This window comes from Rhinatrema bivittatum, chromosome 4, assembly GCF_901001135.1.
Source record: "Rhinatrema bivittatum chromosome 4, aRhiBiv1.1, whole genome shotgun sequence".
NCBI classification, from domain to species: Eukaryota; Metazoa; Chordata; class Amphibia; order Gymnophiona; family Rhinatrematidae; genus Rhinatrema; species Rhinatrema bivittatum.
Genome location: NC_042618.1, coordinates 27862650 through 27882555, shown reverse-complemented (window position 1 = coordinate 27882555; position 19906 = coordinate 27862650). Strand labels below are relative to the sequence as shown.

The following is a 19906-nucleotide window of genomic DNA, read 5'->3' as shown; positions in this document are numbered from 1 at the left end:
ATGCACATTTCCTGCGTAGACATTCTCACCAAAAAAGGGAAAACAAAGGCAGCTTCAGTCTTTCAGGATAAACGCTTGCTATACAGAAGATTGATGAGCTTAAAATATGACAATTTTTTTTTTAGGATTTTGGTATACTTGTGCTACTTTGAATCCTATCAGTGCTACTACTCACCTGCGTTGCAGTTCTTCCTCTTCTTCAAACACACCAAAAGGTTTTAAGGTTTCGATTAATTTCTGTGTAAGTATACAGTCACTTTCTTTAGGAGCGGCTAAACTGATAGGTGAGGTAATGCCATAATGCTTCTGTGCCTGTTGTGTTTGTTGTGATCCCTGGGTTGTAACCGGACTAAAAGAAATTGCATAAAAATTAAACATAAGCATCCAAGAACATTTTACAGCAGCTTATATGTACAAAAACAGGTTAAACTGATGTTACAGACCCGGTTAGCTACTGTCCTGTCCACATGCTGAGGAATGGCCTCAGAATATTTTTAAAAGATTTAAAAAAAAAAACAAAACAAAAAAAAAACTTAAAAGCACATAAAATTGCTGAAACTTTTCCTATTTCTCATTTCTACTGCTCTTTTACCTAATTTGAAGGTTGCTTCTATTTTTTAAATATATCTATTTTTGCCATGCATAGCAATGTTAGTGTTCAGAGGCAGGCTTTGTGCAGTACGACCAGAGAGTGAGCCTAATACCTGATGATATTGGCAGAGCAGGATTGAAGGGGCATCACTTCTGCCCACAAAGACTAGCACTTGGCCTCGGGTAAGATGGGAGAGAGGTCTGGCGATGGACCTGCAGAATGCAGGATTGGGAAGCTGGATGTGTATGAAAGGCATCCGGGGCTGGGGGAGAAGTAGGATGAAGAGACAGTGGTTGTGGCTCTGTAGGCAGGGAAAGGGCAGAGCTCATGGTGTAAAAGCACAAGGCAAACAGTTATCACTCAGGTATGCCAACAGAGGGCCGAGTCAGCAGAGCACTTAGTACTACAGTGGAAGCGATGGGCCACGGCCTTGGCTACACTGTATTTAGGAGGCACTGTGAGGCCATGAGGGTTAGTGTTAGGTGCTCTAGGAGCTAAACAGGTTGAGCAGCAAGAGATGACATCGATTGGATGGAGAGGGTAGGGTGAGACAGGGAAGAGCTAGAGGGCATCAACTCAGAACGTGTGTAAAAGAAAGGAAACTGGCACTGTGTCTGAATTTGAAAAGCACCAGGGATGGGGTTAGAAAGAAGCAGAGGGCTGGAGGTATGTCTGGGGTGGAAATGTAAGAGGAGCAAGACTGGTGCCAAGACCCCCCATCCTCCTCTTGACTGAATCATTGGTAAACCAATATAGTGTAAAATCCTGTATTTACAATGAAGATTAAAATTTCAAATATACTGTAGGTTTCAGCAATGTTTAAATAAACTGTAGTTCATGAGGAACTTGAGTTGAGAATTAGGCTTTCACCTCATCTTTCTCACCATGCTTTTAACTACAAATGCTTAGTTGTGTACTACTTATTAAAAAATAAATAAAATGAAAGAAGTTTTATTCACTTGTAAAACGAATCTTTATCCATGTAAGAAACACTGCAGATATGAAAATGTAACTGTCGCATTGATAAAATCAAATTCTTAATACAACACTGACCAGTTTCCCCCAAACAACTAAGGGACATCAACTAGAAAGCCTTTAAAACTAGGCTTAAGTATGCCAATCCCAGGACATTTTTTCTAGAAACTTTGGAAGGTGAGGATTGGCGTTGTGTTTTCGAAAAGACAGCCATTATTATTTTTTATATTTTTTGTCTTTATTTTTCTGGACATGGGCCCTGTTTCGAATTATCCAAGATCCAGCTGTTTTGGTTTTTTTATTTTTATTTTATTTTTAAGTTTTTTTGGTTCTGTTTTTTTAGTTCCAACCCTAAGTTGTGATCACTGGACAACATTTCTGTCTGGGGATCCCAACTTTCTTTGAGCTGAGGGATTTGAAATGTTTGGATGGAAAGGAGGGTGAAACTGGGAGGGTATGAAGCTTACATGCAGGCCGATACAGTAAAGCGCGGCCGCAGTTACCCCGTTTCTAACCCGCTGCGTACTCACAATTTGGCCACACAAGTCTAACCCGCGATTCACTGCTTTTACCGATCCTTACCGCTTTTTTAACTCGACGCGTTTCCCTTTCCGCCCGCGGCATGTATATGTATGTTAAAGATCCGATTAGCTATTCCCTCCCATACAGTAAAGTGTGCCCCGACTATCGCCTTTTTAACCTGCTATCTTGCCGCGTCTTTAACCTACTAATTTACCGCCTACCCTGACACTGGCATTAGTGTGGTGAACTTAGCCGCCCAGTCCCAAACCAACCCAATCCACAGAAAAAAAAATGCTTCTCGTACTTAGCCGCCCAGTCCCAAACTAAACCAACCCAATCCAAGCCCCAGCAGAGAGAGACGAAATTTCACAGTCCCAAACTTTCCCCCAGCCCCCGCTCACCTGCCCTGGCCGCGGCCACGCAAGCCCCCAGCAGCAGCAGTAGAAATAGAAGGGCGGCGAGAGAGAGCGGCTTCAGCAGCCCCGCCGGCGAAGGTGAATACGTGCACCACTGTAGGTCCAATATGGGCACTCAAGGCAGCGAAGGCGCATGTGCACACGCCATGACCTCCGACATCCAGCCGGTCTCAGCGTGTGTGCATGCGCCTTCGCTACCTTGAGCGCCCATATTGGACGTACAGGCATGCACGTATTCATCCTTCGCCAGCAGGGCTGCTGAAGCCGCTCTCTCTTGCTGCCCTTCTACTTCTACTGCTGCTGCTGGGGGCTTGCGTGGCCGCGGCCAGGGCAGGTGAGCGGGGGCTGGGGGAAAGTTTGGGACTGTGAAATTTCATCTCTCTCTGCTGGGGCTTGGATTGGGTTGGTTTGGGACTGTGAAATTTCGTCTCTCTCTGCTGGTTCTTGGATTGGGTTGGTTTGGGACTGTGAAATTTCGTCTCTCTCTGCTGGTTCTTGGATTGGGTTGGTTTGGGACTGTGAAATTTCATCTCTCTCTGCTGGGGCTTGGCTTGGGTCTATGAAATTTCATCTCTCTCTGCTGGGGCTTAGCTTGGGTTGGGACTGTGAAATTTAGTCTCTCTTGTCCGTCCGAAGGAGGGTGCTTTGTTGAGCTCCCTGCCTCCGATCGCCGGCTGCTGGGGCTTGCTGGTGCCGGGCGCTCAAGGCAGCGGGGTCTATAGGAGAACCATCCACTTCCTGGTACCTGTCATTTCAAACGTCATTTGAAATGACGTTTGAAATGACAGGTACCAGCGCACCCAGGATACTGTATAGGCGCTGTATAGCGCCTATACAGTAAAATGGATTGCACTTCATGGACGTGCATTGGACGCGGCTTGCATTTGCATGCCATTTAAATACAGTATCGAGCGGTAGGTGATCCGAACTGTGCGTGCGGCAAACGCGGGTGCGCCGGGCACTAACGCACCTCCTTCTACCGCACCTTACTGTATCAGCCCGATGGTTTGGGTAGCAGTGTGAAAGGGTCAATGTGTGAATGGGGAAGGGAATTGGAGGGGGTGGGGCTGGTTTCAGTTGGAATGTTCGTGGTGTTGAGTTTGGAGTTTTTTGGGGGAATTCAGCAGGGATGGATAAAGGGCAGGAGGGAGATAGGAAAGAGGATGGTTGGGGTAATATTTAAAAATTGCAAATTTACAGTTGTATGACAGGAGAAATTACTATTTTCCTGATAATTTCCTTTTCTTTAATGAAGACAGGTTAATCCACGACCAGTGGGTTACACACCTGTACCAGCAAATGGAGACTGAGCAAAGCTGACGCAGCAACATCAGCCCACCAGTATTCTCTGTAAGAGTCAACTAAATACATGATCATAACTATTAGACAACCATTCAAGTACTCAGTTAACAGGAAAACTGAGCTCAGACAAAAATAATCTAGGAACTGGATCTGACACTTACCAGTAATCCCTGGAAACGCAGCCATTCAGGATGACAACAGCACTACCATCCGGCAGCCAAGGGCAGGAAGGTGGATTAACCTGTCTTCATTAAAGAAAAGGAAATTATCAGGTAAATAATTTCTCCTCTCTCAGCATTCAGACAGATTAATCCACGGCCAGTGGGATGTACCAAAGATACTCCCAAACAGGTTGGGAGACTGCCTACGGTCCGATCAACACTGCATGCACAAAGGCTGAGTGTCCCCCTAGGGCCTGCACATTCAGGCGGTAATGCGTGGAAAAGGTGTGTAAGGAGGACCAAGTTGCAACTCAGCAAATCTCAATGGGAGACCATCTAATCTCCGCTTATGACGCTGCCTGAGCCCTAGTAGAATGAGCCCTAACCAGACTAGGGAATATCTGCTCAGCATCCACGTGTCCACGATAACCTCCTTAACCCAGTGGGCTATCGTAGCCCGCAACGCTGGCTCACCGTTTACCCACACTGTGGAGTATAAAACAGCCAGTCCATCTTCCTGAGAAGTTTAGAACCTCCAAATACTCATGATATGCCACTTGACATCCAAGGTCCATAACAGACTATATTAATCCACATCTCTCTCCCTGTCCGGCATTGGCAGAGAAACCAATTGATTCAAGGGAAAATCCAAGACCATCTTCGGCAAAAAGACTGACTGTTCACAGCTGGACTGCTCCCGGAGTCACCTGCAGGAATGGTTCCCGGCAGGACAGAGCCTGCAGTTCGGAAACTATGCAGAGAACACTATCCTCAAGAAGTAACCTCAAGGAGGAACTAGATTAAGACTCCACAAGGCCACTGGCAACCACAAGATGCTTTACGCCTTTCAAGAACCAGGCCAGGCCACATACATATGGGCTGACAAGGGTTCACCATTCACCTGACCTCGGAAACAGGCAAAAGCTGCCATCTGTACCTTCAAGGAATTAAGTGCCAAGCCTTTAATCAACCTGTCCTACAAAAATTCCAAAATAAGCAGGCTCTTAACCGAACGAGGATGAACCCCCTCATTCCTCACATCGAGCCTCAAACACTCGCCACACTTTAACATAGTCTAAGGAAGTGAATAACTTTCGCATTTGAAGCAAGGTGAATCACAGTAGTGGAATATCCACACTTCAGCAACCGAGCCCTCTCAAGGGCCATACCATAAGATAAAAATCAAATCTGATCTTCGTGAAGAATAGGCCCCTGCCGTAGCAGACCCCTGTGGACTGGTAATCAGAGAGGAGGGTCCACCAGAAGCCTCTGCAGATCTGCATACCACAGCCTCCTGGGCCAATCTATCACTACCAGAAGCACCAACCCAGTGTCTCTCTCGATCCTCAGAATCTTTCTGCCCAACATGGGCCAAAGGGGAAAGGCATATAGAAGCTTCCCTTCCGGCCACTCTGCACAATGGCAGGGATGCCCAAAGTCTTCAGATCTCTCCTGATATTTATTTATTTATTTAACATTTTTTCTATACCGACCTTCATGGTTAAATACCATTGAATATTGAAGCGAGGAACCTTTGCGTTGTGATGTCACAAGCAAGTCTAGAAACGGGAGGCTTCAGCTTCACACTATGAGCTGGAACGCTTCATTTAACAATTCCCATTCTCCTGAATCCAGACTGTCAGCTGAGAAAGTCAACTCATACATTGTCTTTTCCTGCAATGTGTGAGGCTGAGATCTCCTACATAAGAACATGCCATACTGGGTCAGACCAAGGGTCCATCAAGCCCAGCATCCTGTTTCCAACAGTGGCCAATCCAGGCCATAAGAACCTGGCAAATACCCAAAAACTAAGTCTATTCCATGCTACTGTTGCTAGTAATAGCAGTGGCTATTTTCTAAGTTACCGTATTTTTCACTCCATAAGACGCACCTAGGATTCAGAGGGGGAAAATTTAAAAAAAATAAATAAAAATGGTGTGCTAAACCAGCTCTGTTCCCGGGCATCTGTGCGTCTTATGGAGTAAATTAGGGGAGTGCATAAAATTGTCCCCATTTCATTTTCAGGTCTAGGGAGGGCCATTTCAATCCACTCCCCAGATCAGAAAACTTTTATCGTTCTCTTTGTGGGGAAAACCAAATACAAAAAAAACCCTCCATCCAAACCCTTTAAATTTAATTAACTACAACCCCCCACCCTCCTGACACCCCCCCTCCCCCAAGACCTGCCAAAAGTCCCTGGTGGTCCAGCGGGGGGGTCAGGAGGGTGGGGAGTTGTAGTTAATTAAATTTAAAGGGTTGGGATGGGGGAGGGGGGGTTATATTTGCTCCAAAAGACGCACAGACATTTTCCCCCCACTTCTGAGGGGAAAAAAGTGCGTCTTATGGAGCGAAAAATACCTGCTATTAAGTTACCGTAACGGACTTCTCCAAGAACTTCTCCAATCCTTTTTTAAACACAGCTACACTAACTGCACTAACCACATCCTCTGGCAACAAATTCCAGAGTTTAATTGTGCGTTGAGTGAAAAAGAACTTTCTCCGATTAGTTTTAAATGTGCTACATGCTAACTTCATGGAGTGCCCTCTAGACTTTCTATTATCCGAAAGATTAAATAACTGATTCACATTAACCCATTCTAGACCTCTCATAATATACTTCCGCCCATTCCATGAGTTGGACTATTTCCTGCAACACTTGCTGGCTCTTGGTGTCTCCCTGGCGATTGATGTTAGCCACAGCTGTCACATTGTCTGACATCATTTGGACCACTCGATCCTGTAAGTGGTCAACAAATCGCAAGCATGCCAACCAAACAGCTGATTGATACTCCAGAGACCCCTCTTTACTACAGTACCCCTGCGCCATCAACTCCCAACAGTAAGCCCCCAACCCAGGGGGCTCACATCCTTCGTGAGTACTCGTCAATTCGGTGTTTGTAGGGGAAATGCCCTTCTTTAGATGATCTGCTTACAACCACCACTGCAGTTGGATGTTGACCTCCACTGGTAACTAAAGCCGAATCGAGTAGTCCTGAGACTGGACTCCAATGGGCAGCATGTGTTGAAGAGGACGCATACGCACCTTTGCCTACAGAATCACCTCTAGGGCATCAACCTGAGCACCTGCAGATAAGACCACACCATCGGGTGTATTGTTTGTCAATAGTTGCACTTACACCAGTTTTTGAATACAGATAGCTGGCAGGATCACCCTGCCTTGCTTCCTGTCAAAACGAACACTGAGATATTTCAGTGTCTGGGATAGCTGCAGATTTTTCTTGGCCAAGTTCACCACCCAACCTAGTTCCTGTAGCAAGGAGATCACCTTGCACGAGGCCTGAAGACTTTCATGCTCTTGGCCCAAATTAGCCAGAATGCCATCCTCTCTCAACAGTGCCGCTACTACCACCATAACCTTGGAGAAGGTTCTGGGTGAGGTGGCCAAACCGAAGGGAAGCGCTCAAAACTGATGTCATCGTCCCAAAACAGCGAAATGCAGAAAATAGTTGATGCTCCAGCCGGATGGGAAAATGCAGACACGCCTCTGACAAATCCAGAGATGTAAGAAACATATGACTATATGCTATTACCATAGAGCATAAGGTTTCCATGCGGAAACGATCACTCGCAAATGGCTGACTCCTCCCTTGAGATCCAGAATGGGGCGAAAGGAGCCCTCCTTTATGGGTACAACAAAATAAAGAATATCTGCCAGTATTTTCTTGTCACATGGGCACTGTGATCATGGCCCGCAGACTGAGGAGCCTACACAATATACACTCCACTTTATGTCTCTTCTGTGGAGAAGTGCAGGAGACACCATGAAAACTTCCAGAGGAACACTGAGAAACTTCAGAGCACCCACCAGACGCACCATCCCTCTATGACTCTTGAGCCTCCAAACCATTCTGCCCAACATGGGCCATGGGGGAAAGGCATACAGCAGCTTGTCCTCTGACAATTCCTGCACGAAAGCATCGATGCCCAAAGACTTTGGATCTCTTCTGCGAATGAAGAATCGAGAAACCTTGCACTGTGAAAAGTCGCCAGCAGGATCAGAAACTGCAGACCCCAATGATCCACTATTAGCTGAAATGCCTCATCTGACAATTCCCATTTGCCTGGATCCTGACTCTGCCTGTTGAGAACGTCTGCTCTTAAGTTGTCTTTTCCTACAATGTGCAAAGCTGAGATCTCCTGAAGATGCACTTCCGCCCATTTCATAAATTGGTCTATTTCCTGCAACACTTGCTGGAGCTCGGTTCCTCCCTGCCGATTGATGTAGGTTGTCGTTGCATGGACCGACATCCGGACTGCTCAACCCTGCAACCTGTCGCCGAACTGCAAGTATGCCAACTGGACCGCCCGGGCTTGCAGCTGATTGATGTTCCAGACAGGCTCTTCTGTACGCCAGTGCCCCTGCACTGTCAGCTCCTGACAGTCAGCTCCCCAGCCTTGAAGGCTCACACCTGTCGTGAGTACTAGCCAGTCCAACGAACTTAGGGAAACCTCCTTCCTTAGGTGATCTGCTTTTAACCACCACTGCAGTTGAGTGCAAATTTCCATCGGCAGGTGGAGCCGAATTGAATAGTCTTGAGACTGTGGGCTCCAACGAGACAGCAGGGTGTGCTGAAGAGGATGCATATGTGCCCCAAAACCGCAAAATGCATAAATTGTTCATGACCTAGTCGGATGGGAATTTGCACGTATGCCTCATACAAATCACTGAGCACAAGGTTTCCATGTGAAAATGAGTCACATGCAAATGATGGTTGACTCCTTTGAGATCCAGGATGGCATGAAATGAGCCCTCCTTGGGCACAATTACATAAATGGAATATCGGCTCATATTTTCTTGAGATGTGGGAACTGATTGAGGAGTCTGGACAACCTAAGCTCCACTGCCTGCCTCTTCTGCCGAGTTGCAGGGAGACACCATGAACACGTCCCGAAGAACATTTCAAAACTCAAGCTCATAGCCCTCTATCACCACCTCCAGAACATCCTGACCCACCTCTGATAAAAAAAAAAAAAAAAAAAGAGACTACCTATCTCCTGCTCTCAGAAGTGGGTCAGCACATCTTCACAGGGAGGCTCGGGGTACACCACTATCAGAGCCGCCCAGGACGAAAGGACAGAGATCTACCTAAAGGTCGAATCCTCTGAAAGGCCACTTCTCTGTAGGGCCAAAAATGTCAACCTCCTAGTATGACCTCTGGAGCTGAAGGAACATGGAGCGGAGCTTGCTTCTTATCCTCAGATAATAGAGGAACCGGGGACTCTCCCCACATTTGTTTCCAGCTCACTCCCAAACAAAAGCGAGCCTTTAAAAGGCAACTTCATAAGGTTAGCCTTCGAGGTTGACTCGGCTGACCAATTTCTCAGCCATAGCTGATGCCTAGCTGCAAATACCGAAGTCACCCCCTCTGGCCGAAGTGCATACCAAATCACAGCCCACATCCACCAAAAAGGCAGCTGCTGGTTCCACCACCTCCCTGGAATTTACATCAGACTCATGGACCTCCTGAGAGAGTCGCAAACAAGAGCAAGCCACCAGAGAATAAGAAGCTATCTGCAAGGTCATTGCCATTGCCTCAAAAGGCTTGCTTAAGGATAGCCTCAATTCTTTTTATCCTGAGCATTTTTCAAAGCCCCTCCCCCTTCAAAAGGAATAGTAGTTCACTTGGTAACGGCACAGACAAGCACATCCACCTTTGGAAAATGTAACTGCTCTCTCACAACTGGAATCAGGGGGTACAGTCCAAAGAATCGTTCCCTTTTAAAATTTGCTTCTAGGGCACCCCATTCAAGATCAATTAATTCTTGAATAACCTTCATAATAGAAAAGAAACATGAGGCTTTACTCAAGGAAACCAGAATGGGATTCTTCTTTGGCTCAGACATGGATTGAGTCCCAGGTACTCCCAGCATCTGCATTGTTTGGGAAATGAGATCCGGTAACTCATCTCTATGAAAAAAATTAAAAGAGTTCTATAAGGTTCCAATCCCAGAGGAAATCTCCTCAACCTCCAGGTAATAAGGATCGGCCTCATCATCCATGCCATCTGGATCCCTATTGAGAAAACTGGCTACAGGAATACTCAGACACTTACCTGCAGCTCCAGGCACACAGGACTTCACTGTCTGTCTGGATAAGGTTGGCCGGGGCAGAGGACTGCACCTGAAGAAAAGACTGCAGTCCTTGAAAAAATTCCTGCCAAGAAAAGACTGAAGGGTCCATGCCAAGGCCTGGGGGTAAGTGTCCTAAGCCCACTGAACTACTTTCCTCTGCTGACGAACTAGTTAAGGGAGCTCTAAGATCAGGTGACCCTTCTGGCAGCTCTTTCTCCATTGCCACACCAGGCTGAGAAGAACTGGGCTTAGTAAAATCAGAGGGATGTAATTCCCCCTAGCCTCCAAACAGCACCAACACAAGTTAGAAGGAACACCAGGCTGAGATCCCCGAATATGACAAGCACACACATGGCAAGGTGCTTAGGTTCCTTTGCTATAGGTGCCATCAGATAAGGCTCATAACACTGTGCCAAAGTAAGTGCCCAACTTGAGCTCCGACAGAACGCTCAGGGAATGTATGTAAAAACAAATGCACTCATGCATATGAGCATAAAAAAAAAGCACGTGTATGCATAATTTGGGCAACCAGCTAGGCGCACAAAAAGGCCACACAGTCGGGTGCACAAGTCATGATCCAACGGAACTGAAGTGGGCAGTAAATGGCACACAGAGCGCGTGAAGGCACTGCCATGACCTACCACGCGGTGAACCAGCCGAGTCTCACAACGGGGTCTAGCTGCAAGGGCTGCTCATCCTCCCCCCCCCCTCCAAAATCCCTGACCACCACTAGAGATGAGAATGGCTATTGATTAGCTCGCTGAGCACGAAGACTCTTAATTTTAAAAACGTTACCTGAGCTCAGCCCATCCCAGCTGAGTACAAGCACGGTCTCCAGCTGCAAGGGGAGAGGGTAAATACCTTTACCACCATGCTCAACTTCCTGCACCTGCTTGCCTTTCAGGTTTGTTTGTTTTTTTTGTTTTACAGCTAGTCCATGCCAGCTCAAAAGCCAACTACCATACCAAGCCACTCACCTCAGGAATTCTCAACTGAGGGAGGGACCTTAAGATATCACCACAGGAGAGTGAGGCAAATTAATCTCCTCCTAAACCTTGAAGCATTCGGGACATGCAATGTCCACCATCTGTTGGAGACGGAAAATACTGGCGGGCTGTCACTGCAGGCGTATATATATTGTGATGTCAGCTTTGCTCAGTCTCCATCTGTTGGTAGAGGTGCATAACCCACTGGTTCTGGATTCATCTGTCTAGATGCTAAGAAAAAATATCTTAAGCAGTAAATATATCCCTTCTTCATCTTTAATAACCTCCAACATACACCATTAAATCCTTGAAAACATCCCCACTCCACCAAAAATATTCGGTAGTGTGCTAGAAGCAAGTTAGATATGGGGATAACTTCTATTTCAAAAGTCACTTATGCATTTTCTTGTTGCTTGCACAAAACAAATAGAAGCATATTTAAGAATTTTCTCAAACATCTGCAGGAATGAGCTCTTTCACATTTAAAGGAATCATATTCTTAGCCATGAAACTAAAAAGCAATGAGAAAAGGCTCCTAAAGGTTAATATCAAAGAGGAAACTGTCCCACTCGAAATATGAATTCAAACCCCACAACACCCACATTTCCCCACACAAAATTCCCACCCAGCCTCCCAAATAAGATCCACACATCAAATTTTAAAAATAGTGTATATCTTCTGAAAAAACATGGATATTAGCAATCAAGAACTCACCCAATTCTTAGAAAAAAAATATAGAAAATATATAGAAACTACCCCCCCAAAAGCCCATATGCATAAAATTGACTATTGGCAAACCTATGAAGACAGACAGGTATTTAAAAAAAATAAATAAAGTACATCGAGACACCCTGGCCTTTGTTGCTGAACCCTCCTGACTGCCTCCATAGAGGCTTCCCCCTTGGGATTACACGCTGCCACTTCATAGAAGTGCTTTTCAGGGTAAGACTTCCAGGGCCCTTTAGAAATATGAGCTGTTATTCTCACCAGGTAAGGCTTCTTCAAGAGTTTTAATTCTTGAAGTTGTATCTCTAATCGTAAAGGCCAATACAAAACAGAAGAGCCAGAGAGAGTATGTTCTTTCTACACAGGGATCGCTTCTTTTGCAATGTGATGGGGAGAGATATTGAAAATATTCACTTTGGGGGCCTTCCCAATCCAAAGTGCCCAAAGCTCTTGCATACTATAAAATAGCCTACTTAACTGGGCAGTTATGCAGATAGGCCACAATATCCCTCAAAGCATTAGGTTTGGGAGACCTCAGCACATGATGGGCATGGTCCACCATAATTTCTATCTCCTTGGGGTAGTCACCAACCATCAAGATAACTTTACCAATTTGTCTTACTACCTGCACTGAATCAGAGTATTCCTCTGTCAGGAACACCCCAGTTCTATAAATTACTCAGAAACTCATTTCCCAGGTTTTCAATTTTATCAGCCAGTTCAAACTTTTCTCCAAATCGTGCACCACTGACTCCAGTTTTCAAGCTTAGACTCTGCCTCCTCCACTCTCCTTCCAATTTCCAGAATATCTCCGCTCAAGTCATTTACCAACTCCTACATCTGACTTGACTCCCATGTCATCCAATTTCAATTCTTTAAATCATAAACTCAACTTGTTTTAAGAATTTCACTTAAGCCTGCAGCATCATCCTCCATGATTCTCAGGACCATTACTCCTAGCACTATGAACAGACTACCACCCTCTGGATAGTAAAATTGCTTGAGGTCTATCGTTTTACACAGAATAGATTATCTGAAGCCTATGCAAAACACACAAATCAAGAAGAGGCGGCAAACTTAAGAGGGTCAAATGGGGTGTTTTAACAAAATCATTCCCGATCACCGAAGTCACTTCCTCAGTACTGGTACTTCTTTTAACCAGTATAGAAAAAATGCCCAATCATCTCAGGTATGAAGTCTCAAATGAGACATTCAACTAAGTTTGTCTTTACTCTATGCAGTCTCATAAGTCGGTGTGAACCAAGTGGTTCTGAAACAAAGAATACAGCAGATAAGAACCTTAAGGCTAACCCTTTATAATTAGACAATTCAAATCACATGCCCACAATTCCACCTCTGTCCACCACAAAAGAGGTGTGGGAATGTACTGCAATAGCATTTCTAGCACTACCGCAAGGAGCATGGGGATTGTGCACCAGTCCCAAAGTTTCTCAATTCTGTTATAGCTAGAAAACAGCTTATGTAATTTGAGCTAATTACATTCCATTTATACTAAAAAAAAAGAAAACAAAAAAAAAAACTGAATCTGTTACAAAAAAAAAACTAGGATCATGATTTGCACACAAAAATGTTTGTTTATATTAAAACTGTTACCAAAAGAATAGACTGTGACAAAATTTCTATTCGCCCAAATCACCAATATCCTTCACCACAAGCACTCTTATGATAGTTATTTTAAGCAATTACTAACCTAATGTAACCTGTTTTGTAATTTAACTTCTCAAGTAAATTTGAAGATGTTTGTGGGAGACTATGGGCTAGATTCAACATGAATACAATCTCATTCCTCCCTGCCTGTAGACATACCACATGGCTACTTGGTTGTCGATCTGGATCAGAACAATTTTGTTGGACAGCCAATCTCTGAAAGCCTATAGTATGCACCTGATTGCCCAAAACTCCAGGAAGTTGATTTGACAAGAATGTTCCTAAGTGGACCACAGTCCCTGGGTACAAAGCCCATATACATGAGCTCCCCACTTCAGGGTAGATATATCCATGGAAAGCCTAATTTGAGTAAGGAGACTCCGAAAAGAAATTCTCCATTCCAGATTGGAGAGAACTCACCACTAGGATGAGTCCCGGAGAGACAGGGTTGACTCGGATGCAATCCTGGAGGCTCTAAGTGGCTTGGTGCCACTGCAGCAACCTCAGGGTCCATTGGACTCTGAGCATGTGTATTCGTGCCAAGGGAGTGATATGGTCCGTCACGGCCATGTGACCCAACAGCCTCAACATGTGCCAAACAAACTTGCTGGCTCTGTTGTACCTCTGTTGCAATGGTTGCCAAAGCAACAGCACTCTGACGGGGCAGAAAGGCCCTGGCTTGAGTTGTATCTAACAGGGATCAGATGAAGTCTAACTGAGGTGATGGACCTTGGGTAGTTGGAGTCACTAGGGTTTGTTCTCAACACTCAAATGGTAAAGCGAATGGACCGGTTGGCCCCCGCCTGAAACGTGCTTGATCAACCAACTGTCCAGATAAGGGAAAACATGCACTCCCAGTCTGCAAAGGCATGCCACCACCACGGCCAGGATTTTGTTAAGACTCATGGTGTGGACCCGAGCCCGAATGGCAATACCAAGTACTGGAAGTGCTGTTTCCCCACCACAAATCTGAGATATTTCCTGTGACTGGGGAAGATCTTGATATGAGTGTATGCGTCTTTTAGGTCGAGGCAGCATAGCCAGTCTCTTTTTTGCAAAAGAGGAATCAAGGTGCCCAGGGAAACCATCTTGAAATTTTCTCTTTTTAGAAATTTGTTCAAGGCCCTCAGGATTTGGGATGAGACTGAGTCCTCCTGTTTTCTTTGTAATCAAGAAGTACCTGGAGTAGAATCCCCACCCTCTTTACCGTGATGGTCAAGGCTTACCCGCTCTGGCCGTTAAGAGGGAGCACAGCTCTTTCTATAGAACCTCCTGCTGCACTACCGGCCTCTAAAATGGGTACAGAGGGCAATTTGGCAGGACAACCAATAGGTTTAATTGGCACCCCTGGTGGATGATACACAAATCCCACTGGTTTGAAGTTACACTGTGCAACCGACTCGGAAAGTGCCGCAGCCTGTGCCTGACCAGTGGGTCCATCATCCCTTGTACAGGCAACTGGCTTATGCTCCCTATGGCCCAGTCAAAACCCCATCCCCGGAGTTGACGGAAGTGCTGGTTAGGGCTTGTGAGCTCTTTGCTGCCTGAAATGATCATGGGAGCTCCAATGATGTGTACAGGATCAAGGCGGCATAAGACAGTACTTTCTTTGGTGAAAAAAGATTTCCTGGGCCCCTGCCTCAACGACCTCCTGGATGAGGATGACAGGTCCGAAGTGCTAAAGGAGAGTTGTTGGAGGGTTTTATGATGGTCTTGGAGTTGGGCCACAGCATCCTTCATTCTCTCCGAAGAGTTTCTCTCCAGTGCACAGCACATCAGCGAGTCATTCCTGTACCTTTGTCCTGAGATCAAAGGCCCACAGCCAAGCCAGACCGTGGGTGCCAACTCCAGCTGCAGAGACTCTTGATGCTGTTTCAAAAATATCGTAGGTCACATGGACCTTGTTTTCCACACTCCAAGCCCTTGTGCACCAGTGACATGAGGGTGTCTTGCTGCTGTTCAGCCACCTCATGCACTTGCTTCCAGATGTCCCGCGAGTATTGACTCAGTGTTTCTCATTCGCAGCATGTACAGCTGGTAGGCAGCGATACAAGCAATATGCATGGCAACTTGGAACACCATCCTCCCAAGAACATTCAACACTCTGTGGTCCTTCCCCAGGGGTGCCAAAGAGTGGGTCAGAGAACGCTTGGCCATCATGAGGGCGGATTCAACCACCACCAACTGGAGGGGCAGCTGATGCTCATCGAATCCGGCAGCCTTTTGGATGAGGTAAACCCCGTCTGCCTTCTTATCCACAGGAAAGACTGTGAGGGCATGTTCCCAAATCTTCAGTAGCAACGCCATAAGGATTTTATGTACTGGAACTGCCAATATCTCCTTTAGAAGGCTCCATGAACTGACAAACCTCAAACGTTTTGTGCCCGTCTTCATGAAAAGCTGAAATGGGATGGCCTCCACCATCATCCTGACGAACTCTGTGAAGGTAGAGTCCTCAGGCAGGGACCACCTACGTTCCTCTGGAGGAGAAGGGTCTGACAGGAGATCATCTGAATCCTTGGAGGAGGATTCCATCTGATCATCCCCCCAGGGGTTATAGCAACTCATCCTCACTGCATATCACAGGGAATAGGGTCCTAGGTGCTCAGGTGACGTCCAGAGGTGCAGGCACCAATGGAACTGGACGGAGTGGGGGAGGGGGTACTACCGGCCTGTGTCTCCACCGGCCTCAGCAGAAGTTCCTCCTCAGAGGAACTGGCGACCACCACCACATCAGTAAGGGGAGACGCTGATGCCGCGCCAAGCACTGGTGCCATCCCAGGAACCAACACCAGCTGGATTGGTAAGGCATCGTGAGCACACAGCTTCCCCAGAAGCGGTACAAGCACAGGCAGCACCAGCTTCGGTGCTGCAGAACAAAGCCCTGCAGCATCCGCTCCATCGCTAGATGGACTTGATTCTCCAGTTCCTCCTCGAACACTGCTGATGCTAACACTGACTGGGAAGAAGGAGGGGAGGCCAGATCTTCCTCGGCCACACGGAGGAAATCGACAACAGTCTGTCTTTGGCGCCCCTATCCACTGGTAACCTTGACAGAACCGATTATCCCGCCGATGTCGATGGTGTGGTGTCCATCAATGCGGCTCCGAGATCCTACAATGCAGCGGACTTCCTCGACCCAAAGAGGGTATCCATCTTGTTGAGTCGAATCAGATGTCCCTTCAGGGTTATCTGGGCACACAGAAGGTAACCCCGGACGTCTTGAGATGCCCCCCCATGCAGAGGATGCAAACCTGAGCATCAGTGATCGACATAGTCCTCAGGCTCTAGGGGCACTGACAGAAGCCAGATGCGGAAAAATAAATGGGAAAAAGACGGAGTGATGGCAGCGGGCGGCAATGGCAGATGAGCACCGAAGCGCTACCACCACAGGGGGGAAGTGACTGTGAAAAAACTTATCCAAACGCCAAAAGCCCTGACTGGGGGCACTATGGGGAGGCACAGAGAGGGACCCGGCCTATGAACTTTAGAAGAGAGAATTGAAAAACTGCAAAAAGAAATTTTCCATGAGGCAAAAAACCAATAATTTTTTAGCTCAATCCAACCACGATGCTGAGAGCTCTGTTAAAAAAAAAAAAAAAAGACCCTATGTGGGCGCGTGGTACAGGGCACGCTGAGCATGCTCACTGTACCTAATTTGTACACACACAGTCAGAATAGATACAAGACAAACTTAATGAATTAAAGTGCTCTGTTAATACATACATATAGTTACCCTAAGGTAAATCAGCACTCATGCATCATTTACAAAGCAAAGCTATATAGTGTAATAAACTATTCTTCAAGTTGTTGTTTTGTTTTTTAATTGTACAAAAAAGGTACAACTGTCCCTATACAACTGACATATTGCTTAACATAAATTTTTTAAAAATGTCAAAATGTCACATTTAGGCAAAAATATTACTTCAAAATGCACACACATAACCCACACTCATACCGTTGCTCCCTAAAACACCATCATTGCGCAAATTTACAACGTATACCATTAGCTACTCACTTTCAGGCCAATACAGTAAAGTGGGGCCGTGGTTACCCCGCTCCTAACCCGCTTTCTACTCACTTTCCGGCCGCGTTAGCCCTTCCTGCGATACACTATCCCCTTTAACCCATCCTCACCGCCTCTTTAAATCACCAGGTAACCCCTTCCGCACACGGCATGTATATTAGATGTAAACCATCGAATTAGCTATTCCCTCTCATACAGTAACGCGCGCCCCGACTATCGCCTTTTTAACCTGGAGTTTAGCCGCGCGTTTAACCTGCTAATTTACTGCCTACCCCTACCCCTGCGTTAGAGGCAGGGGTAGGGTAGACAGCAAACTTTCCCCCAAAAAGAAACCTAAAAACCTAAAATCCCCTCCTCCCGAAGCTACTCGACATGTTATCAACTTATTTTGTTGCTTTCAGCCCCTTCAACCTTCTCTGCCGTCCTCCGGAGGGGGCAGCCAGCGGCGAAAGCGGCCCCCCAGGTCCCGGTTCTCCTGGCTCACGACGATGTTCCCGCAGGTACTCCAGCTCGACTTCTGGCTGACAGCTACCCCCCCAAAAAAAGACTGTGAGTTACGGCCTTGGAAGCGAAGCGAACTTTCATGGGCTTGAGCGTCCAAATTGACGGGCGCTCAAGCCAATGAAAGCACAGGAACGGGCGGGCGTGACTGCGCTCAAGCCCAGGAAAGTACGCTTCGCTTCGGTTTCGAGGCCGTAACTCAGCAGTCTTGGGGGGGGGGGGGGGGGAGGAGGGGGTAGCTGTCAGCCAGAAGTCGAGCTGGAGTACCTGCTAGAACATAGAGAGCCAGGAGAACCGGGACCAGGGGGGGCGGGGGGTGACACCGCTGCAAGCCACTTTCGCCACCGGCTGCGCCCCCCCCCCCCCCCCCCGGAAGACGGCAGAGAAGGCTGAAAGGGCTGAAAAACAACAAAAAGTAAGTTGATAACATGTCGAGTAGCTTTGGGAAGTTGGCACATGTCGAGCCGCTTCGGGAGAAGGGGATTTTAGGTTTTCATGGGTTAAAGTTGGGATCCACTTCCCTGTATTAAGCGCCTATACAGTAAAATCAGTTGCGCGGCCTAACGCTTCCCCTAACGCTTTGCAGACGCGGCTTGCATTTGCATGCCATTTCAATAGAGTATCGAGCGGTATGTGATCAGAACAGTGCGTGGGGCAAACGAGGGTGCGCCCGGCACTGCCGCACTCTAACGCGTCCTTACTGTATTGGCCCGTTTATCATTGAATTATTTTATTAATTTCAATACAGGAACTGAACTGTTTTATTAGTTTTATACAGAAATTTTATATGACCTTTATTTTTATTTCTGATGTTAACTACTGTTCTATTTCATTTAATCATTATTATACTTGGAATAAGTTTATTTGCAATTAATTTTACATATATTTTATTCTTTTCTTTTATTGTATTTTTATGTATGAATGTAGGAAATAAAACTGGATCAAAAATTGTAAGCAAATGTTGTAAACCAGTGGTTAGAGCAGTGGGCTACGAACCAGGAGACCAGTGTTAGAGTCCTGCTGTCGCTCCTTGTGACCTTGGACAAGTCACTTTACCCTCCATTGCCTCAGGTACAAACTTATCCACTTCTCCTGTGCGCACGATTCAGTATTTAAATGAGGGCCCGCGGTAAAAAGAGGCGCTAGGGACACTAGCGCGTCCCTAGCCCCTCTTTTTTGACAGGAGCGGCAGCTGTCAGCGAGTTTGACAGCAGACACTCAATTTTGCCGGCATCTGTTCTCAAACCCGCTGATAGCCACGGGTTCGGAAACCGGATGCCGGCACAATTGAGCATCCGGTTTTCAACCTGCAAGCCGATTTTAATTTTTTTTTTTTTTTTTTTTAACTTTGGGACCTCCGATTTAATATCGCCATGATATTAAGTCGGAGGGTGTACAGAAAAGCTGTTTTTACTGCTTTTCTGTACACTTTCCCGGTGCCGGCAAAAATTAACACCTACCTTTTGGGTAGGCGCTAATTTCTGAAAGTAAAATGTGCGGCTTGGCTGCACATTTTACTTAGTGAATCGCGCGGGAATAACTAATAAGGCCATCAACATGCATTTGCATGTTGCAGGCACTATTAGTTTCGGGGGGGTGGGGGGGGGGGGGTTGGACGCACGTTTTCAACGCGCTATTACCCCTTACTGCGGTGAGCACTGTACTGTATCGGCCTGTTAGATTGTAAGCCCTCTAGGGATAGGGAAATACCTACAGTACCTGAATGTAATCCACTCTGAAGCGCTGAAAAAAGTGCGAAAAAGTGGAATATAAATAATGTCAGATCAGATCATCATGATGGAACCTACCGAATGATGGTATATAAAAATTTGTAAATAAATAAATCAATCTTCTAAATGATTGAAAAAATATATTTGTTGAAACACAGTATAAATATTAACCTAGCTATTCAAAACAGTCCCATATGACCACAATTC

General features: G+C 46.3%; 1 protein-coding gene across 5 annotated transcripts in view; it reads right to left on the bottom strand.

The window, feature by feature from the left end:
- The window catches only part of PAPOLA (poly(A) polymerase alpha), a 334417-nt gene that overhangs the window by 303426 nt on the left and 11085 nt on the right, over positions 1–19906 (bottom strand). For all 5 annotated transcript variants that reach the window (XM_029597901.1, XM_029597904.1, XM_029597900.1 and 2 more), the window contains exon 2: positions 176–349. In XM_029597901.1, the coding sequence (XP_029453761.1) occupies positions 176–349 (174 nt within the window). The remainder of the gene's footprint in view (positions 1–175; positions 350–19906) is intronic.